Below are 23,723 nucleotides of genomic sequence, written 5' to 3'. Positions count from 1 at the left end.
TACTACTAATTTATATATTATGTATTTAGAATTGCACTGTTCTGAAAATAGATTTTAGCTTTAAATGAATTAGTTAGTTCTTACATTTCAGAATGTATTTTATAGGTTAGAGGAATGTAGTTATTCATGTGTGAATATTTTTTTCCTTAGGACAAACCAGAGATTTGCTTTATGAAGGGTGCTTATGAACAAGTGATTAGATACTGTACAACATATAACAGCAAGGGGCAGACCCTGCCCCTCACCCAACAACAGAGAGAACAGTATCAGCAAGAGAAGATATCTATGGGCTCTGCAGGACTTAGGGGTAAGGCCGCTCTAGCGTACCATCTCTACAGGTTAATAAACCCTTTAAATGTGTTACTTGACTCACTTCTTCGTAGTAAGAAAAAAAACACAATTTGAGACCTTTAAAACTCTGAACTCAACCTTTTCTGGTTTTGTTGTGTTCACCAATTTCTTCAAATTAGGACTAGGTATGAAACTTGCACTTTAGTTTAAGGGTTAAGTAATAACATGGCTGACAGTGGATGTTGACACATTGTACCTCAGGTTTCAGTTTCTTCTCATGTGTCTGACCACCCAAGAGATATGACTCATTACCACTTAACTATCAGTCATCTCTTTCTGCAGGAATTGGTTTATGGGTTTTTTGGATAATCCCAGGTTATCCACTGTTTGTTTTCTTCTGTTTTGTTTCATCTCATTTGAGTTAGAGACCCTTGTTTGAGTCAGAGGTGCATGTACTGTCTGGGTGAGGCACATATCTCTAAGTGCAGTATGTGTAAATCCTTCCTACCCAGAACTAGAGAAGCCTGAGAGCTCTGACTGAAAGTTCCTGATTGAAGAGGCTATAAGGCCCTGCATGGACCTGGGAGACCCTCCCCACCCCCTATACATCAGCCTCAGCTGACCAACAGTGGCCCTCCAAGTACGAACCTCAGAGTGGAGCCCTTAACATTGAAGCCCAAGGAGTTGTTACATAAGGTCCCCCATGAGAGTAAGACACTTACATGAACACAAGGACAGCTCCTGCAAGCAGACTGTCCAAAAGAAATGCGTTTCCTTCCCGAACTGGTCCAGGTTGGGTGAGATGATGTGTACAGAACTGGCTCTGCTGAAGACCCCCAGGCTGAAGGTTAAGACACGGAAGAAAAGGGATGTTAGTTCCGACGGAGACTGCGGGGGAGAATGGGGAGAGACTCTCATCGGTCCGATCCATGAGTGCAGGTCTGGACTCATCATCGGAGCTGCCTCGCTTATCCATTAATCATCCATCTGTGTCATCAGAACTGGTCCATCAGGAGTTTTTACTAGAACTCTCGTACTGTGGGCTGTACAGAGAGACCTTCCTCCCCTACCTGCAGTCTCCACTCTGTTCAGGCCATGCCCTCCTGAAAGACATCCTTACTCCAGAGGAGGAACTGGTACCGTTGTCTCAGAGGCCCATCTCCATCCACTGAGCTGGAGTGCCTCAGTACTGATGGTACCACTGTTACAAATGGAGCCATCCTCTGAATTGGAGGAGTCAGAGGAGATAGCTGCACCAGTATCTCCATGAAGGCAAAGGAGTCCTGGCAGACATGTGAGATCTTACTATTTCTCCAGCTATGACCCAATCAGGGACAACTGGTATTGATTCCTGTGGGGGCCACCGTGACCAATAGATCCTTACTTCTGGTCTTATTGGGATCCTCAGGACCCCAATGGTAGCCACTCAGACCCCTTTCAGGATTTGTACCATTCCTCCCCTTCTTGTCCATTGGTGTATGAGGAGGAAGAACCAGAACCAGTTCTGCTAGTACCCCTGCTTCCAACAGGAGCCTCCCCATCGTCCCTGGATGCTGCCATTACTCCTCCATTGCCTTCTTTGCTACATGACTACAGCAACATCAATAATAGTTGCAGAGGGTCGTTGTTGATCTACAAATCCCAGTACAGGAGGTCCAGGACCCTCACCATCAACTTCTGGGCATTTTGGCTACCCCAATCAATGAGGCCATATCTGAACTGGCCAGAGCAGTTCAGAAAACACCATCTTGAGCCCCTACACCTTGCCTGCGGCAAGAGCTTGGCCACACTACCAGAAATCTACTTCAGCAGATAAAGGGTCAAAGAGACTGGATCTCCTGGGTGGGAAAGTTTTCTCCTTTGCAGACCTCCAGTTTTTGTATTGCTAATCGCCAAGCCTTATTAGCAACATATGCTTTTAACACCAGGCTTGTGGACTTTAAAGACCAGCTACCCATGGAAGACCAAGCCCACTTCCAGTCCTCTCTGGACGAGGGAAGGTTGGTATCAAAGATGGCTCCCCAGGCTGTGGGAGATGCTGCAGATACAGCATCCAGATCTTGAGCCAGAGGACTGGTCACATGAAGGCTTCAATCGTTGGACTTCCCTAGAGAGGTCCAAAATATTATCCAAGACCTCCCCTTTGAGTCCAACCTTCTTAATGAAAAGACAGACTAGCCTCTCTATTCTGTAAAGGATTCAAAGATCCTCCCTGCAGTCGCTGGAGATTTACACCTGTAATTGGCAGCATTGCCTATGGAGCTTTTAAAAAAATTTTGGCATCACATTAGCTATCCTCCAGTCATCTGGTACAGAACCTGATTTAAATGGTAGGTTATATACCACAGTTAGTAGTTCTGAAATTTCACATTTGAGTTCCTTCAGAATTCTTATGTGAATACTGTCTGGTCCTGTTGACTTATTACTATTTAATTTATCAATTTCTTCCAAAACCTCCTCTAATAACACCTCAATCAGACAGTTCCTCAGATTTGTCACCTAAAAAGAATGGCTCAGATTTGAAGGTCTCCCTCATATCCTCAGGCGTGAAGATCAAGACAAAGAATTGTTTCTCTACAATGGCATATCTTCCTTGAGTGCTCCTTTAACATATCCTCGCAGAGGGCTTCTAAATGCAAGACATCTGCATAGCGGTGACTTGGAGTTCCATCCATAGTTTCATGTAACACTACGCTGTAACTCAAGCAGCAGTGGCAAATGCAGTCATAGGAACAACAGTACTACAAACATCTCTGCTGCCAGTTTCCTTGCACCTGCCTCTAGTTTGAATGCTGTTTGGTAGTCACCCACTGAGGAATATACATGGGGACCATCACTTCAGGAAGAAATGGAGGTTACTTACTGTAATTGGAGGCTCCTAGAGGTGTGCGGTCCCTATCTGTATTCCCCTCTGCTTTAGATCCAGTAGGCTTGCAGTAAGAGGAGGAACTGGAGAGGTGTTGACCCGCACTGCCTCTTGTAGCCTCGGTTGGAAGCACAAGGAGAGCTACTGAGTATGTGCTCCAAAACTCCTTGGAGAGGCAAGGCACCAAAAAGCAAACCAGAATATATCTAACAGCTGTTACAGTTCTCTGAATGGGGACCTGAGGGTGCTAGCACTATCTCACTTTCTACTGTAGACTGCTTACTGAATGAGGCCCCTGTCCTGCAAATATGCACATAATAGTTGCATTGATTTCAATGGGTAAAGTTATTCGTGTGAGGTGTGTTTTTTTTTTTTTTTTTTTTTTTTTTGCTGCTTTGGGCCAGCAGTCTGTGTGCACCAATCATCCAGTCTTTTTTCAAATACAAATTTATTTGACTTTTATCCTTTTAGAAAATATATAGGGTGTGTGGTTGAAATCCTTATTTTGGAAGGGGGGCTGCTGTTAAATGTACTATGCTGGTTAGTTATTAAATTGTTTAGTTTTAAAAGATTAACTTATTTTTCTTGTTTTTGTAAAGTTCTCACCCTAGCCTCTGGCCCTGAGCTGGGACAGCTTACCTTTTTGGGGCTGGTGGGAATAATTGATCCTCCAAGGACTGGTGTAAAAGAAGCTGTCACTACACTTATTGCTTCAGGAGTAGCAATAAAAATGGTTACTGGAGATTCACAGGAGACTGCGATTGCTATTGGTATGACTATACCTCTTTCTCTCATTTTGACTTGTTGGAAGCCATTAACTACCTTATTAAATGTTACTCTAAAATGGTTTATGTGGTGCAAATAAAAAAATAGAAGTGTTTTGTGAAATTTACAAATGAATAGACTGTGTACAGTTTGTATTTTAGTAGACCTAAGATTGTCAGATGTGATATAACAGGAAAGCGTGTAGTTTAAACTGAGTATCCCTTTAAAGTATAGTTGTCTGAAAATTGTTTTTATACCGAAGGTTTGCTGTAATTGAGACAATTTTGGTTTAGTTTAGTGTGTTTTTTTTCCCCATCTAGCACTAGTGTATGCTCAGTCAATTTAACAGTTCATTTTTGTACAGTTTTCCCTGTCTGTGGGGGGCCTTTCACATAGCAGCAAGCGCTTTGGGAAACTGGGCCAGGTTACTCAGAGCAGGTATGGTACGAGAACTCTTTTGTATATGTGACTGGATTTCAAGTTGAAAGTTTTTTTAACTTTGAACAAGTTATCTACATGACTTCTGTACTTTATTGGTTTACAGAGGGGGATTCTTTGTGTGGGCTGATCACAAAGCTTTGTAAAAGGAGTTAAATTAGATTGAAATTTCACTTTTGCCTGAGTGATTTTTTTATCTTTTCCACACACACACTTAAAAGTTCCCATTTTATGACCCCATCCTCTCTCTACCTGTTTGCATCCATTTGCTAATTTCCTATTCCTTTTTTTGGATTGTAAGCTCTTTGGGGCAGGGACTGTTTTCGCTATGTTCGTACAGCACCTAACACAATGGGGCACTGACCTGGTTGAAGCCTCTAGATGTTGATGCAAATATGAACATGTAATCAGAATAGACTTCATGACACGTTTTGTTATTTCTCAAGAGTTCAGGTAACTACTCCAGTCTAATGATTCCATAAAAGTTATGAAGCTACTGAAGTAAACATACATGTAGTAAACATGAATAGATGCACAAAATAATCTTGTATACCGTATACTAGAAAAACTGGTAGTCTGTTAAATCACTTTATTTTTATTTCCCCTCTTTCCAGCTAGTCGCCTTGGGTTATATTCCAAAAATTCACAGTCCTTCTCAGGAGAAGAAATAGATACTTTGGATATTCAACAGCTTTCACAAATAGTACCAAAGGTTAGTATAACCCCTTCCCTTCGACTAATTACAGTAATGTAATAAAAGGGTGTAGCCTATGCTGAGAGAAGCATTCTTATTTATAAAAAACTAAACCGCAATATTTCCTAAGAAACTGACAAGATGGTTTTAATAGAAAGATGATGCATTAAATTATGAAAAGCCAAACCCTCTAATTTAGGAACGTGGAAACTGTCATAGCAGACCAGGCCAGCTGTTCACTATGGGGCAAGTCTACACTTCTGCTTCAATTGATCTAACTTGCATTGCACAGGGGTGTGAAAAAGACACACACCCCCTCCACCCCCCCTCAACCCCCGGATTGCCCTGGAGTCTCCAGGAATTAAAGATTAATTTTTAATTAAAGAAATGTCATGTGATGAAACCTCCAGGTATTTGTCCAACCACGGTTTGTAACCCTACCCCCAAGCGACGCAAATTACAGCAACCTAAGCGCTGTCCACACTGGTGCTATATTAGTAGGAGTGTCTCCCACTGACATAGCTTCCCTCTCTTGCGGAGGTGGACGGGAGAGCACTCTCCCGTTGGCATAGAGCATCTTCACCAGACGTGCTACAGTGGCGCAGCTGCATTACTGCAGCTGCACTGATGTAGCGCTTTTAGTGTAGACCTGCCCTTAGTCTGACCATGTCCAGATGCTTCAAAAGATGGTGCAAGAAACCCAGTCATCAGTAGATAGGGAATAGCTTGCCCCAAACTTTTTCTTGATCTGTCTCAATTAGAGGTTGTCATATGATATGAAGTATGAAGCTTTATATCCCTTCCAAACTTTGGGTTTTTTAAACCTTACTAATTTAACTTCAGATGTTTTCATTATGTGTATAATCAGTTTGAGTGCAGCTGATCTTAGCCTCTAATACCTTATGGCAAAGAATTAATTGTGCATTGAGAGGTTTCCTTTAATAGATGTGTTCAATTTCATTGAATGGCCTCCTTCTTGTTTCATGGGAAAGGATGAATAGAAGTTCCCAATCAACCTTGTACATACTCTTCATTATACCTTTTGTCATGTATTCACTACCTCTAGACTATGCCAGTCGTCTTAGTCTCTTCTTATGAAAAAATTTCCATGCCTTTTTTAATTTTTAATCAATCCCTGAGCTCCCTCTAACAAACCAGTTATTTGCAAAGGATAGTTAACTTGCTTGACTGATGAATAACCTCATTCAGTTTGCAGTTTTGGCAGTTGTGAATGTTCAGTTACTAAAATTAAAAAAAACACGAAGTTAGTTTGAGGCTCAAACTTGACTCTTCCACAACTTCTTTTGTTCCAAAATATTTTATTTACAAAAGAATGCCAGTCTGCAAAAATGAGGACTGCAGCATTCTTAATCTGTGACCTTTATTGAAATATGGATAACATCTAATCTGATTAATATAAACCTAACTCCCTGAATGCTCCTACTTGAAAGCTAATTATATGGGGATATAGTTTGGTATTCAAAGTATTTTTGTATCATCTAATTTTACAGTATAAGTTTCAGCCTTAATTTCCCAAGTTTTCAATGCTCATTCTTTATGCTTTTCCTTTGATAGGTTGCAGTGTTTTACAGAGCCAGCCCCAGGCATAAATTGAAAATCGTAAAGGTATGTTTCTCCAGAAGTAGGAAGTGCAGGACAACTGCTATAGACGTTATTTTGTAATGTATTTACTAAAATTGTAACAGGTTAAGATATGTCAGAATGAAATAAATTTGAAATGTATTTGGTTGTGAAACAGAAATTTATTTGAAAAGAAGACAAGTTGGGAAACCTCACAATGCCCAGCGGAGCGACTACATGTATCTGCTGTTGTGCAGCATAACACTTTTTCAGATGCCAGAGGGCCAGCTGAGATTGTCACACTGCAGTTGAATTCACTAGAAACGTATGGGAATCCATGTTTCTGCTGCATCCCAAACAGAATGAAAAGGCATGAATTTCAAGCCACTTCTGTGGTAATGCTTCAGTTCTGAAGCTAAGAAAATGGCTAAAGTGACACAGAAACATTAGAAGAAAAGTGAATAAAGCAGGACTACAAAACAGATTTTCTCAAGATAACAATTAGCACAAGTAAAAGAGCAAAGATAATGAAGAAATCAAACATTAGGAACAGTTGGAATATAATTGAGAGAAGTATAGGAAAACAGTGTTAAATATAAACACATGGTCATCTTCATGGACTTTATTTGCTCTTTTTGATTATTTCTTAAATACAACTTTTGAGCAAGCTCTCACTTCCCTACAAGCATAGGTTTTTAGTTGGGCTTCCTGGGAAGGATTACAATAACTTTAGATTGAGGTGTGGTTTCTTTAGGAGAAATCACAGGTAAGAGCTCACTTAAATGGGAACATAATACCATTTTTATAATTAGATGACATGATCTTAGACTGTCAGGAAAGTGGTGTGGACCAGATTGCTCTGATCATTGCCTTAAACAAATTCTTTCCTTTTTTGTAGTCCTTACAAAACAATGGTGCGGTAGTAGCTATGACGGGAGATGGAGTGAATGATGCTGTAGCTCTGAAGGCTGCAGATATTGGAGTGGCAATGGGGCAGACTGGAACGGATGTTTGTAAGGAAGCAGCTGATATGATCCTAGTGGATGATGATTTTCAGACAATAATGTACGTTTCTAATTTTTGCAAGTATTCAACAAGTCTTAAATAAAATAAGCATTAGGAAATCACTTCCCCCTGCCCCCCAATGAACTATACTTTGCAAAAGGATACTTTCTTCTTCTTTATTTAGCTGCAGTTAACTTACAAATTCCTATGCATATCCTAAGAAAATAGATCTTTAGTGTTGATTAGCTTGTACTGTAGTCTAAAAAACATTAATGCCTTTATTCAAACCATTATTTTCATGGGTTCTAAATAAGCTTTTTATATTATCTGGTTACCTTTCATAAGCACTTGGGCAGCTTGTCAGCAAGAGTATGCAGATTTCTATGGAGGGAGTTGGAGGAGGAGAAGGGAGTCTGTTCTTAAATGCATATTGGTATTAGAACTATTTAAGCCTTTAGGCCTAGTCTACACTGAACTTTTTTTCCCATTAACACTTTCTGCTGGTATGAATGTTGGTAATTGAGAGTGCAGTGCAGAAAGGACATCCATATGTTAACCATTGTAATACGAACTGCTCTGAGCCAGGTTAGACCACACTGGAGTTACGTGCTTTAAAAAACAAAAGTGTCTGGTATGTAGTAGTTGCACTACAACAAGTGGCGCCGCAGTGATGGGAGACTGAAAGAGACGTCTAGCGTAGGCACAGTTAGCTTAAATATAAGAAACGTTTGAACTTTTTTATGTTCAGATAAATCGAAGTGTACCTGCTGATGTTGCAGTTGTTCCTCCAAGAAGGAACTAAAATCTCATAGTAAAAGTAATTGTTTTGAAAGCTGCAGCTGACAATCTTTGATTTGTTACACTTTTCTTTGTTTTGTAGTCATTCCTACAAAACATTGTTAGCTGAGAGAAACCGCGGTGGTATTTTGCTTAAACCAAAATAAATACAAGATAGATGGATGAGTCTCCAGCCCCATGCAAATGGAGCTCGGGGATGTCTGACATCTCCTCTTGAAAGAAATTACTCGAACACATCTATCCTTATAGTATAGCAGGAGTACACTCCGTTGCACTACGCTAGTACTATTTCTCATTCCCTGACAAACTCTACCTTCCTATTCCTAGTCTGTGCTTCTGATTTCTACCTTCTCACCCACCCTTTACCTTTTCTTTAAGATTAAGCTATTTGTAAAACTGAACTTGTTTTTCATTACCTCTGGGGAAAATAGAACAGGAGAATTTCAGAACACTCTTCCTGGGCTTTAGCCAACTTTTGCATGAATAATACACTTCAGCACTTACAAGTGTTTTCCTATTCATAGATTCCAAGGCCAGAAGGAACCATTGTGATCGTCTGGTCTGACCTCCTGTACAACACAGGCCATCAAACTTTGCCAAAATAGTTCCTAGAGCATCTTTTAGAAAAAGTCCAATATTGAGGATTTTAATCTCTATTTTATTTCTGAAAAGAAAAGCAACAAACTATTGAAATGTCTACAGATAAAAATATTTTTCAGGCATTATCAGCTCCTTCTATGTAACTGATTGATTGATTTATCCTTGCTTGTATTCATTAAGACAAGAATAGGGATATTATTGTCTTATTTAGATAGAAGCCCTGGAGTCAAACACTGCCATCTAATCTAGAGTATATATTAACTCCTCAACTAGCCTTATAGATTTCAAATAGGTTAACTTAGTCATTCTCTAACCCTTAAATTCTGAAACTAACCCCTCTGAAACTCTTCAAGCTGATTATTCCCTAAAGGAATATATTGTGATTTAGCCACATAGCATCAGGAAATTCCAGTTTCTTGTGCAAATGGGTTAAAGGTAGCTCTTCAAGATCAGGTATTAAGGTCACCTGTAAGTGATCTCTTTTTTTTTTTTAAATTATATCCTCTTATTTTGAAAGTCAAGTTGTAGCAGAACTGGAATGAGAAAATTAATATAATTTTTAAATTAGTAATAATAGAAAAGCTGAATAAGCATGACTATAATTGCCTGAGTGGAATAGAAGGCTCTTATAACATTTTGTGAAGTTTGAAACAATTTAATTAAAACTGCTGGAATTCACTTTTTTCAGCATAGCTTAATATTATTTTAAGCTTTTTTTACATTACCTTCATTGGTCTAACTGTAAGTATTGTTTTTGTTTTGTTTTTTTTAATTGCAGGTCTGCAATTGAAGAGGGTAAAGGAATTTATAATAACATAAAAAATTTTGTTAGATTTCAACTAAGCACGTAAGTTTGCAACATTATTGCCAATGTCAGAAGCTTCCAATTACACTGTAAATGAGTTAAGTTTCATACTGCACAGAACCGAATGTGATAAATATTAGTGTAGAGTCTACAAGCATTGGTGGTGATACACACTAGGTTAGAAGGCACATTGACCATTATTGTGAAAGTTTCCTAATCGTTCATTTCCCCCTACCCCCATTTTCTATTTTACTATTAGTATTTAGTAAGTATGACTTTGGTCAGTGGTTATTTTGCTGTTTTTGAAAAATCTTGTGACACCTTGACAACCCCCCTCTAAGAGGGAAAGGAACTACTTAGCCATTCTCCTGATCACCCTATAGGGCAGGGGTGGACAAACTTTTTCGGCCGAGGGCCACATCTGGGTGGGGAAATTGTATGCAGGGCAGGGGGTTGGGGTGCAGGAGGAGGTGCGGTGTGCAGGAACGGGCTCAGGGCAAGGGATTGGGACAGAGGAGGGGTGTGGGGTATATAAGGGGGCTCGGAAGGGGATTGGGGTGCGGAAGGGGGCTCGGGGAAGAAGGGTACAGTAGGGGTGTGGACTGCGGGACGGAGCTCAGGGCAGGGGGTTGGGGTGCAGGAAGGGTTTGGGGTGCAGGCTCCGGTCCGGCGCCGGTTTCCTAAAGCGGCTCCGGGGTGGCAGCGGTGCGCACCCGGGCCAGGGCAGGCTCCCTGCATGCCTGCCCTGGCCCCGCACCGCTCTGGGAAGCAGTTGGCACCACATCCCTGCATTGTCTCTGGGTGAGGGGGGGCACAGGGCTCCGCATGCTGCCCTTACTGTGCCTCCAGGTACCTCCCCTGAAGCTCCCATTGGCCGCAGTTCCCCGTTCCTGATCAGTGGGAGCTGCGGGGGGTGGTGCTTGGAGGCAAGGGCAATGCATGGAGCCCTCTTCTGCCCCCTGCCAGGGCCACAGGGACGTGGTGCCGGCCGCTTCTGAAGGTGGTGCTGGGCCTGCGGCACCATGGGGGGCAATCCCACGGGCTGGATCCAAAGCCCTGACGGGCCAGATCCGGCCCACAGGCCGTAGTTTGCCCACTCCTCCTATAGGGTCATGGTTGGAGAGGGGCATTCCCTCTGTCACAATGTCCCTTCCTCTCTCCCTGCCCAGAATACACACATCAATCATGGGGAGGGGGGGCTGATAAGATTGGAAAAGACCTCAACCTCCCCTAGCCACCCACACCCATATCCAAGTTTCTAGGCTTGCTGTGGGCCTAACCTATCATCTTCTGGGTTCAATATTTTTTTTTCCCCTTCTGGGAAAGATTGGCAAGCTACCCAGTGGGTTTTTTACCCACCTCGAGCATGCTGCAGGTATGGTAGGTGAGGATAATAAGGATGAGGTGTTTTTGTTCGTTTTGTTTTTTTGTTATCCCCCCTGCATACCCTGCCTCTTAAAAAAAAAAAAAAAAAAAAACAAATGTCAATAAATATTATTGCAACTTGTGGCTATACCTGGAATATATTTGAGCACAAGACCCAGGAGGGACTGGTGAACTCAGCCTAGGGTGTTCTCAGGTTTGTGCAAACAGAGTGGTGTCTTTTCTGTGATTCATTTCCCCTTTGCAGGAGAAGCGTGGTAGGATTCGGTAGCTAGCAGTGGGCTGAATCAGGAATTCTTTCTTGGTTGTAATGTTAGGCCAAGTAACCTTGCGCTGGACCCAGTTAATTCCTAATAGTTTTTTTGGGGGGGGGGTCAGTCCCCCTTCAGTATTAATAAAATTAGAGCCTGTCTCTTTGATTCCATTCACCTGTCTGTGTTTTCCTGTCTCCTGATCAATCTGTAGAGGGAAGTGTCCCCATCCCTAAGTAAAATTTCTTGTTTTAGGAAGTCTGGGTAGTGTTTCACTTGGTTAATTAAGGTTATTAGTTTCTCAAACTAGCAGTTCTACACAGCGTCTTTATTTTCATTAAAAGAAAATTAATCTAGCAGTTTGCATTCCAAGGAACATAGTTACAAGTTCAGCTTTCTACACACCCTCTTGCTCAAACCAACACAAAAAAATATGCAAATTAATTACCTATTGCAAAATATATTAAGTCGTTGGGTGTTGACCAATGATACTTTTAAAAGATTATCTGGACGTTTGGGAGTCATTTTTAGACTAAAAGACCAACTCTGATTTTTTTTTGTGTTGCATTAATATAAAATACAAAACTTCCATATTTTAAACAAAATCTGTTTTTGACAGATTAATTTAAGTGACCCCAATGCTTTGCCTTGCAAAGTTAAGGTTAGCTTTTAAATCAAGTACTAAGATTATCTAAACAAGTGCTGAAAATTAGGTATGTTGTGAAGTGTTGAGTAGAAAGTATTATCAACTAATCTTCAGGAATGTGCCGTGCTGACAATTATAAAATGGCTTTTCTCAACAGGAGTATAGCTGCATTGACTTTAATCTCACTGGCTACATTAATGAATTTACCTAATCCTCTCAATGCCATGCAGATCTTGTGGATCAATATTATTATGGATGGACCTCCAGCTCAAAGGTAAAACATTATTTTCACCTCTTGATGGAGTCTGATTCCAGCAAAATAAACAAATACCATAATCTTTTCAGGAAAGAGCAACTTCCTATATATGTAACTTGAGCTCGCTCACTCACTCACTCACTCACTCACTCACTCAAACTTCTTTTAAAGTGACTTCTAAAACCTGGGAGAACATCTTTTACTTGTGCAACATTGCTACCTAGTGTGGTGATTGCAGCATAGCTCTGTATTGTTATCCCTTCTGTTCAATGTGTATAAAGAATAAGGAAGACTGACACTTCAAACTGCAGTGTCTCCCGTATGCTGATGACACTTAGCTTCATTTTCTTCCCAGCAAACCCAGATTCTGTTGCTCTACTGCTTTCTGCATATGTGGTTGAGAGAGGGATCAGGATAAAAATGACCTGGCCGTAACTTCTCTTTTTTCCAAAAGAGTCAGGAGCAATATGAATAAGCTCCTTTGTCCCACTAGAGTTTGGTCTCCACCATGTAAACCTCATCCTTTATTTTGGTCTGATTCTTATCTAATGAGTGATCTGTTAAGGTTCTGGTAACAATAGTTCTGTCTATGACTGCCCTAATCGAGAAATAGAATAATGCTTCAGATACCATACAGATAGATGTATCACTTCAGAGAAGAGGGATTTTTGTTGTCAGAAGGACATGAATCCTTCCTACTGAACAAGGGACATAGCCCCTTCCAAGAGTGGGCCTGGACTTCGGCAGGGGGACTGGCTTTCCTAAGCAGTGGCAGTGACCTTTCCATTGTAATTCTCCTAAGGTTGGATGCAGCATTCCATGGGCTAGTAGCCTGACCTAGTTTTTAAGGGAATCTAAGAAGAGTTCTGCATGATGTTCAAAAGGTTTGAGTTTACAGCTTATAGTACTTCTAAAAGTGTGTGCCAGGAAAGAATCAGGTGAAGGGTGACTGCTCTGAGGAGGCACTTTGCAACAAGTTCCTCCTGGATTGAGTAAACAGTCTCCCGATGTGTGGGAGAGAAGAGTACAGTCCATTAGCTCCAGATTAGGGGAGTTTAGACACTGGATACACTGGTTAAGAGCAAACCTTTTTCTGCTACTGCATATGTCACCTATATTTTAGATTTTTTTTGAAAGTACATGGGAGCTATGGTGATGGGACTCTAGAAATCTAAGATGCATGTGATGCAGGAAAATACTACATTAAGTGACAGTGCAACCCTACAGCTCTAATACTGCATAGCACTTAATGTGGAATAATAAGTACTCGTATGCTATAGGGGACTCTTGTTTACAGATTGAATATTCCTTCTATTCAGAAAAGCATATAAGATCATTCTCTTTCTGAATTATTCACTATTGATTTGAAATCTTGTATTTTGGTGATAAATCTAGTATTCTAAAATGTCTTGATTTTATTTTTTTTAAAGCCTGGGAGTGGAACCTGTGGATAAAGATGTTATTCGGAAGCCCCCAAGAAACTTGAAGGACAGCATTTTGACCAAAAGCTTGATTGCTAAAATACTAGTTTCATCAATAATTATTGTGTTTGGAACACTCTTTGTCTTCTGGAGGGAGGTATGAAAAATGGAGAAGTGTTAAAGCAATAAGTGAAACTTCATTTATAGCACAAATCCCATTAATATTGGCAGTTAAATTAAGAATGTCCATAAATTTGAATTTTTAGTTATCGGAAACTTTCATCCCAAATTGTATGCTGGGCAGCCAGATTGTAGGGAAGAATTTCAGAGATTGTTGGAAGGGAGAGCTGTAATAGTAATAGGTGTGGTATTAAAAATAGACTCTCTTCAGGCAGGCACCCTGTGAGTGCTCCACTTCAAGCGCATGTGCGCCTCTCAAGCCTTTAATTGGAGATTTTCCATTAGCTGTGGCTGTCCGGCCTGCACATGCGTCCTATGCCACCTTGTGCTATGCGCCAAGCATAAATAGGGATGTATGGGCAAACCACCCTCGGTTCCTTCTCAACTACCTTGGCCTAAGACCGGGCTTTCACTTGTTACCTTGAGTGTACCTTTGCTATCTTGTGTACCATTTCCTTTGGTGGTTTTTGTGTAGCATTAGCTTAGTGCAGAAGCCGCCTGGCCCCAGCCTCTGCATGGCTCTGCTCCTGGCCCCGCCCTCAGCCGCTGGCCTCGGCTCGGTTCCTGGGCCAAGGCTGGGGACAGGGTTGGGAGCAGAGCTGCACTTAACCACGGGCCTGGCAGTGGTGCCGCTTCTGCTCCCACCCCCAACCACGGCCCCTGGCTGCAGCCCCACTCCCAGCCTTGGCCCCCTTATCCCTGTTCATGCAACCCGGCCCCTGGGTAAGGGGTGGGAGTGCAACCCTCAAAAGTTTGGGACTAAGTGTGCTTAGTTGTTAATGATATAGTCATAAGAGGACTGATGTGACTCCTCCTCTTCCCTTCTGGGAGCCTTATTGTCCTGGCAGGGTATGCATGTCTCACCACATTTTAAACACTGCCTCTCCTGCATATACCAGTTAGCGATGGCCACTCTGTGTGTCCATTGCTTGGGGAGTTGCACATCTCCAAGAAGTGCAATTTCTGCCTGGCCCTCTAATCCAGGGAAAGGAAGGACAGGGAGACTAAACTGAGGTGGCTGATAGTGTTCCCTTGGACTGCCTTCTGAGTCAGGAGCCTTCCCCCACCCTCCCATACATCTGTCACCAAACAGATTTGGCACCCCTTCAACATTAGCACATTTCCCTTAAGAAAAGGAAGGCTATGGAGGCTTCATGGAATGTTTCCAAGGAGAGGAGTGTGGACACTCATCTTAAGGAGCCAGCTCCTAAAAGGCCCCAGTCCTCTGAGATTCATGGTCTTGGAAGCCTTGACCTCTCAGCTTGATACTGTAGAAGTGAAAAACTCATCCTCTGGTACCAACAGAGCTGGAAAGCCCCATAGCTTGAAGAAGAAACACTGCTCCTACCAGGCCACAGTACAGTGTACAAGGAACAAGGAAGCCAAGTATAACCACTTTGGTTGGTACCATCTGGCATAGCCCTGTTGTCAGTGCCTAGCCATTCAGCACCCTCAGTTCTGAGCAAACAGTGGCACCAGAGAAGATCAGTACCTGTATCAGTATGGTCCCAAATGATGTACCGTGTCTTTGGCTGCCAAGTTGTCCCCTACTCTGTACCACATTAATTCAGGTACTCTAAGGACCCGTCTGTGATGGATGAATCAGGGTCCCTACTGCTCATGGATACTGAGCATCTGAGTAGTGAGACTCTGGTCTCCAGGTTACCATGGCCTTTTGGTACTGCAGGACTCTCCACACGTTTCTGTGGGTGCCCCCCCATTGAAGGATATTGAGTAGGATGAAGGAGACGTCAAAGAGACTGACTTGGTTCTCCTATATGGATATGTAGGAACCCAGTCTTTGAGTGTCATAGGAAGATCCTTGTGCTCGATGACAAAAATGGTGGAACCATCCTCACTCCTGTATGGGACCCCCAGTGGCCATGTTGGGATCCCTGAGCTATCAGCAGCAGTTTGCCAAACCACTGACAGTCTTATAAGGATGCTAGATGTGTACAATCCTCTCTCCTCTCTAACCAGTCCCCCTGCAAAAGATGAGATGTTTGAGGAACAGGAGGCTAAGGTGGATAGAGGACACCCCTCAAACACATAATTCATCTTCTGTCTCCAGACGAGGTAGTTATGCCTCTTCTGCTTTCCGTGGCCGACGATTTCCGGCACTTTCAGGATCTTACAAAGAAGGCAGCTGGCACTCTTCTGATACTACTTGAAGAGGTCAAGGACTCGTGGCACAAACTGCTGGACATCCTGCAGTCAGCAGTGCCCTCCAGGGCAATGTTACCCTTTTTGAGGCACTCCTGGACCAGCTAAGACTGTGGCAAACACCTGAAACTTTTCTGCCAATGTGTAAATAGGTAGATAAGAAATATTGTATTATAATATTTTCCTAAGGACTCAGAATTTGTGTGTTCTCACCCCTCCAACTAACTCCCTGGTGGAGGATGCTGTAAATGAGTGGGGTAAGCAGTACTAATCCAAGTCTACAAGGACCTGTATGACTAGCACCAAAAGAAACTAACCTTTTTGGATGGAAGTCCTATTAGTCAGCAGCCAGACAATTTCAGATTGTGAAGTATCAGGTGATCAGACCAATATAATTTTATAAACTATGATAGATTTATGGCCTTTATTGAATATCTGCTGCAGGAACATAAGGAACAAGTGTAGTCCATTATTTCAGAGGGCCATTTATGCTCTCTTCAAGCATCCTTTAACGCTGCTGCCAGGTCCATCTCCATGGTAGTATTATGTGCAAGGCATCTGGGCTCCAACTCTCAGGGTTTCCGAGAGAGGTCCAGAACACTGAAGACCTCCCCTTTGATGGGCTAAAGCTGCTATTGGAGATCAGATGAGTCCGTGCACATGCTAAAGGACTTTGAAGTCCTTTAGCATGTGTACTTTAGGATCCCAACATGTGTATATATGTACACCTATGAATAAGAGAAGATTTAGTAGGTCAGACTGCCCAGAGTGTGTGTTCTGCTCAGTTCTCTGGATTTCATAAATTCTCTGACCCTCCCAGGAAAAGACAGAGGGCTACTCACCCACTCTCCACAAGTACTCAGTAGTCTCCAACAGTTTTGACAGGTTGATGTGAGGGTGCAAATCCTCCCACACCTCTGGTTTTACAGCTGGAAACCATTCATCCACCTCCTCTGCTTTGACTGCCTTTTCCATTTCCAGCTGCTTAGAGATGGGTCACAGACAAGTGGGCCATAAGGGTCATAATGTCAGACTACACCATCCACTTTACCTCTTCCCTTCCATCCTTCTTCCCCATCTTTCTTCAGGAATCCCTCTCACGAGCTTATATTGAGACAAGACATGGACTCTCTCCTTCAGTTAGGAGATCCCACCTCCTCACAAGGATAAAGGGTTTTACTAGAAATATTTTCTTGTGCCAAAGGAGAACGGAGGGTGGAGACTGATCTTGGATCTAAGACTTCTAAGTAAAATCCCAGAAGTTCAGGATTGTGACTCACAGCTATAACTCATTCACTAGAGGAATGGGATTGGTTTTTGGCTCTCGACCTACAAGAAAATGGCTATGATTCGCTATAGGCCAAGATAATTTCCAGTACTGAGTATTTCCCTTTGACCTTTCTTGCACCCTAAGGCTGTCAAAGGTCCTGGTGGCAGTGGCTGTTTACCTCCAACAAGAAGCAATCCTAGTCTTCCCAGACCTCAACTGCTGGCTACTCAAAGGCCATTCCTATGAAACAGTGCCACCTGAAGTGGACCGTCCATAAGTACACTACTCGAAGAGGCTACTCACCTTATGCAGTAACTGCGGTTCTTCAAGACGTGTTCCTGAGGGTGCTTCACTATCCGCCCTCCTTCCCCTGCTTCAAACTGTTCTCTGTGGGATGTTCAGGTGTAGAAGGAACTGAGGGTGGTTCCCCTGCACGTCCCCAGATAACCTGTTTGTGTGGCCCAAGGAGGCACAGGATGTGTGCAATGGGCTGATTGGATGCTGCTAATGAAAATTTCTGATCCAGGGCTCAAGAGCTGCATGTGCACCTGAAGTGGAGCACCCCTGGGGGAACATCTTGAAAAACCACAGTTACTGCACAAGGTGAGTAATTTCATTTCAAAGCATTCCCCATTTCTCCCCCGCAGCTCCACAGATGCGCTTTTCAAATATGTTTCTGTGAGCATTTTGGGCATTGAAAGTGGTTGGTGGTCTAAAATGACCACATAACTTCGTATTCTTAAAGGAGGGAAATATCAAATATTGATTGTAATGTATTAGTTTCCTGTACTCCGAGTTGTGCATAAATATTTGCAAAATCACACCATTAATTTTAATCACAACCTGAAATTAAGAGTACTACTTAATGAGATTAAAGTTTATAAGCATGTGTGTAAGTGCTTGTTCCTTGACTGCAACAAGCTGATTTAGCAAAAGTGGAGTTTTTGCTATGTCCAAATATTAGAACAAAACTTCCTTAAAATAAATGCTTTGAATGTTTGTTCATTTACAAGGTTACATACACTGAAGCCATTTTCTTGCTTTCTTCCGTTAGTTACGAGATAATGTCATAACACCTCGAGATACAACGATGACCTTCACCTGTTTTGTGTTTTTTGATATGTTCAATGCTTTGAGTTCCAGATCTCAGGTATGCAATCCTATATCTAACATAAGTATCCTGAGATTTTTGTCCCTTTATATAGTAATTGTACTTTTCTTCTGTTGAAGCTGTGCTCATTTCATTTCTGGGCTTCAGACTTTTTCTTAAATGTACTTTCTCATCATGTGAGAAAGTGATGTCTCACAGCTTTAATGTGTGCTAACAAGCTCAGCAGCTCCACAAGCTTAACAGACTAGCATTTGAAGTCACACATCAGTGTGCTAGGGTTTTAATTTGGGATAATTGATGCATGAAACCCCCAAAACATTGGGCTAGCAATGCTGACCTAAACTCACAAGAGTAAGAAAACTTAATTAAAAACGCAAAAGCTAGTGTCTCTGTATTGCTGCATGTATGTATTTAATCATCATTCTTCCCTTACAGTATACCAGTTAATACCTTCAGTTGTTTAGGGACCTTCACAAAATAAAATCCCTCTAGTTAACTTGCTATCCACAAAAAGCAAGGAAAATTTGTTATGCTAAGCCTTGTTATGAAAATAAATCAGTGTGAATTACATGTTTAAAAACAAAAAACAGTTGCACTGTGAGAAAATAGACCCGTAACTGGCCAGCTATATTTTCATGATACGTTCTGAATGAATCTGTTGCACTGACAATAGATGTCCATTAATACTTATTGTACGTGTGCAGAAGCAAATTCCCCCTCATTTTATTTTCTTAGCCTAGGGCCAGATTTATGAAGGTGTATTTAGGCATTTAAAGATGCGGATAGGTGCCTAGTAGGATATCCAAAAGTGCCAAAGTAAGTTAGGCACTTTACTCCCTTTGAAATCAATTGGAGTTAAGCATTTAACCTGCTTAGGTGCTTTTGTGAATCCCATGAAGTGACCATCTGCCTCTCTAGGTGCCTAAATAACCTTGTAAATCTGACCCCTAGTTATTATGTGGATTAATGAGAACATGGTTTTTAAGTTAAATATCACTAACTTCTTAAAATTTCTTCAGTTTTTTTAAATTGTCTTTCTGATATCTAGACCATGTTTCTACCTACAACAAGTGGATTCAGCATTGCTGAATATATTCTGTACTGTTTATTGGTGGGTGTCCATCATATTGCCTCTCTCCATTCTGAAGGATCCCTAACCTTAAACAGAAAACAGCTCAATCTTGAGACAACATGCAATTCATTAAGTATAGAAGTCACATAGTTATCAAATAGGATCATCTCATTTTATCTTTTGGGAATTTGTTCTGGATTGTCCCAAATCTGTCACTGAGTTTTTGAATGTTGGGATAAAAACAAATGATAGGGAAAGAATTTTGCATTGTATAACTGGTTGCAAATAACTAAGGCACAGAGAGATCATAGAATTAAAACTACAGGTATAACGTAATTCACTATTTTATTTCACAGACAAAATCTGTGTTTGAGATTGGACTCTGCAGTAACAAAATGTTTTGTTATGCGGTTCTTGGATCTATAATGGGGCAATTATTGGTCATTTACTTTCCTCCGCTTCAGAAGGTTTTCCAGACAGAGAGCTTGAGTGTACTAGGTAAGAAAAGTATTCCTTTTTCCACTTAGCTCTGTTTTAGGCATTGATGATCAATCCCCAAATCCAGTGGTGGAAGGTTATAGAACATATTTTGCCCTTTTATACATAGATGAAATGCACATGGTGCAGAGCCTTATCTTGTACAAAGTCCTGTTAAAGTTTGCTTAGAACAATGATTACATGTATATGAAAAGCACAAAACAAATGGATCAGTACTTCCAAGATCCATGAATACTTCATATGCATAGAATTCTTTTCTAGTATAAATTTCAATGTATGCAAAAGTGAAGTACTGATCAGTTTTTATTCTTTTGTGAAGTTCTGGGGGTTTTTGTGGGGTTATTTTTAATTCACTAAATTTTAAAAACTTGAGCTTAACCAGAAAATGTCTGTTTAAAAAGAAGTAGAAATTCCACATCATTAGGATTGTTTTCATTAAAATGTCAGTCAGGATTTTTGAGAAGTTGCCATTTTACCACAGTTGCCATCACTTTAAGTATCTTAACTTTATCAAGCCAACAGTAATGTAATGATGGCGATTTTCTACTGAGGTTTCCTGGAGATGAAAATTAATTACCTCCTATACATGTATTTCTCATTGTATAATATCACTCCTTTACAGGTTTCATTTCCAAAAAGCTGCCTATTCAGAATAAGATAGAAATATATTTTTTATAGTAGTAATAGACATTCTTACTTTAACAAATGTTAATAGAAAATAGTTAAAAAATAGAATATGAAACATTTCGATTTAAATTTTCTGTCAATCCCAAGGATTCTGAGTAACATACATTAATTTTTATCCTGTAAAAATTGACTCTTGAATATATACACATTTTAACAATTAGAATGCCTATAAGAAAGAAAAGATACCTTAACTTGTTCTGGAGTACAGGACATAATGTATGACTTGGGTTGTAGAAAGACTAGCAAAAGCACAAGAAGCAAAGTTAAAATCAACCCAATTGTCTCTTCTAGATTTGTTGTTTCTTCTGGGCCTCACCTCTTCTGTCTGCATAGTGGCAGAGATCATGAAGGTTGTTGAGAGAAGCAAGGAAAAGATCCACAAACGTGGAAGTTCTTCTTCGTCATCTTTTCTTGATGTATGATGCATATTGCATTCTTTTATTTGCAAACTAGGAATTGCAGTCTGAGGATGTAAAAGAAAGCAAAACAAAGAATTTGGAGGATAAAGAAATCCTGAGGGCTTTTGTCAAGGTCTTTGTGTTTCACCAACTAAAGATGAACATTGATATTCAAGACTGTTGAGATTTAAAACTTCCAGCTGTGGGAGTAACAAATTAAATTATGCAACTTTGGTAACATTTTCCCTCAAATATAAATTTACTTTTGAGATTGAGTGGAACTTTGTAAAGTGTGTTGGAGGGTACTTCAAAGAGAAATGTCAAAGCCTGAGTCCCACCTTCTGCACTTCGGAGATATACCTGTACAAAAACCATCTTAGATATAAATATTTTAGTTTGTTTTTATTTAATTGTTTTCCTTTACTTTTATGGTGGTGGGACTTTGTAACTAATGCAAGGATAAACTTAAACATTTCAGAGGCATTCCTTTTGGTTTAGAATCTGAGGCACCTGTGCCATATTTCAGCTACTGTATTTATTTACTTTATCCGGCAATGTATAAATGGCTCAAGTACCTTGTGCTACTATTTTTTTGTATATCCTAAGTTTTTTTTGCACAGGATGTGACCACTGTCTGATCACTGTTTTTTTTGTGATTGAAAAGCCTATACTGCAATTTGAAGTAAATGTTTGCTTTTCTTAAAGTATGTGTGAATGTCTAACTTGGTGTGTTGAATGAAACTGGCACTTACACTAGATCATCATGCTTGGTTTTTTGGCATTCCTGCAGATACCAGTTTCGTGTTTCACTATCAACATTGTTGTTTTAATGTACAAACACTACATTATCACTTGAGTGTGTTCCACACACTCAACATTATTAAGAACATAAGAATAGCCAGACTGGGTCAGACCAACGGTCTGTCTAGCCCAGTATCCTGTCTTCCGACAGTGGCCAATGCCAGGTGCCCCAGAGGGAATGAACAGAACAGGTAAATCATCAAGTGATCCATCCCCTGTTGCCCATTCCCAGGTTCTGGCAAACAGTGTCTGAGGACACCATCCCTGCCCATCCTGGCTAATAGTCATTGATGGACCTATCCTCCATGAATTTATCTAGTGTGGGGGGGTTTTTTGTGTTGAACACTGTTAGTTTTGGCCTTCACAACACCCTCTGGCAAAGCGTTCCACAGGTTGACTGTGTGTTGTGTGAAGAAATACTTCCTTTTGTTTTTAAATCTGCTACCTATTTCATTTGGTGACCACTAGCTCTTGTGTTATGAGAAGGAGTAAATAACACTTCCTTATTCACTTTCTCCACACCAGTCATGATTTTATAGACCTCTAGCATACCCCCCCAAGAAATGTTTTGATAAAGCAGTATGCAGTAACTTGTTCCATTGGAAACAAGTGCACTGTAATTCTCTTTGGCAGTATGAAATCATTTCCTCCCCGAAGAAGCTTAATTCTATCTATTATCTTTGCTTCTTTTGTTCCCCTGGCCTGCAAAGAAAACTACTTGCTATTTCCTTTTACAGTCTGACTTCTCAGTGTAAATTTCAAGCTTTTCTGGAAGAAAACTTTTCAGGAAACTGTCTTAACAGGTTTAAAACTAGTTTTAAACTTAGTCTAGAAACTCTGGGAAATTACAGTAGAACCTCAGATATGAAACTTCAGGAATGGAGGTTGTTCGAAACTCTGAAATGTTTGCAAAAAGAACAGGAGGACTTGTGGCACCTTAGACTAACAAATTTATTTGGGCATAAGCTTTCGTGAGCTACCCACGAAAGCTTATGCCCAAATAAATTTGTTAGTCTCCAAGGTGCCACAAGTCCTCCTGTTCTTTTTGCAGACACAGACTAACGCGGCTGCTACTGTGAAATCTGAAATGTTTGTAACTCTGAACAAAATGTTACAGTTGTTCTTTCAAAAGCTTACAATTGACCATTGACTTAATACAGCTTTGAAACTTTACTATGCAGAAGAAAAATGCTGCTTTCCCTTTTTTAGTAGTTTGTTTAACACGGTACTGTACTGTATTTCCTTTTTTTGGGGAGGGAAGGGGGGTGTATCTGCTGCCTGATTATGTGCTTCCGATTCCAAATGAGAGGTGTGATTGACTGGTCAGTTCGTCACTTTGGTGTTCATAACTCTGAGGTTCTACTGTAGGTCAGTGGGACTTGTATTTTAAAATCTCTAGTACATGCTATGGTATAAATCTGAACTTCATTATAAATATGAACAGTAGTAAATGACAAAGTAATGTCCTTGAAACCTCAGGCCCTGCATATCTTACAGCTTGCTTCCTATAGATAAATTATTAACATGTATTGTTGAACATCTGTATTTAATAGGAGTAGTAGCTGGATATTAATGTTTTTACCATTCCCATGATACATATAGGGACTGACACATAGTCTCAATCTTTTTCAAAAGCATCTTGTATTTTAAAACTGCAGAAAATCTGGTTACTAGCCATCACAGACTTAAAACACTGGTCATGTTGCTCTTTGGTAGAGTAATTTAATATTTTTCCTTACACAG

The 23,723-nt window shown here is 40.8% G+C and overlaps 1 protein-coding gene across 2 annotated transcripts in view; it reads left to right on the top strand.

Annotated features, from left to right (window-relative positions):
- The window catches only part of ATP2C1 (ATPase secretory pathway Ca2+ transporting 1), a 78,957-nt gene extending 57,108 nt beyond the window's left edge, over positions 1–21,849 (top strand). For both annotated transcript variants that reach the window (XM_074945579.1, XM_074945580.1), the window contains 11 exons: positions 151–307; positions 3,757–3,927; positions 4,975–5,072; positions 6,630–6,680; positions 7,534–7,700; positions 9,817–9,885; positions 12,281–12,397; positions 13,810–13,957; positions 18,468–18,563; positions 19,953–20,094; positions 21,073–21,849. In XM_074945579.1, the coding sequence (XP_074801680.1) occupies positions 151–307; positions 3,757–3,927; positions 4,975–5,072; positions 6,630–6,680; positions 7,534–7,700; positions 9,817–9,885; positions 12,281–12,397; positions 13,810–13,957; positions 18,468–18,563; positions 19,953–20,094; positions 21,073–21,203 (1,347 nt within the window). In that variant the 3' untranslated portion in view covers positions 21,204–21,849. The remainder of the gene's footprint in view (positions 1–150; positions 308–3,756; positions 3,928–4,974; positions 5,073–6,629; positions 6,681–7,533; positions 7,701–9,816; positions 9,886–12,280; positions 12,398–13,809; positions 13,958–18,467; positions 18,564–19,952; positions 20,095–21,072) is intronic.
- The last annotated feature ends 1,874 nt before the right edge of the window (positions 21,850–23,723 follow it).

Source organism: Natator depressus, chromosome 2 (assembly GCF_965152275.1).
Source record: "Natator depressus isolate rNatDep1 chromosome 2, rNatDep2.hap1, whole genome shotgun sequence".
Taxonomy (NCBI): domain Eukaryota; kingdom Metazoa; phylum Chordata; order Testudines; family Cheloniidae; genus Natator; species Natator depressus.
The sequence above is the reverse complement of the archived record's forward strand: the minus strand, read 5'-3'. Positions and strand labels throughout refer to the sequence as shown.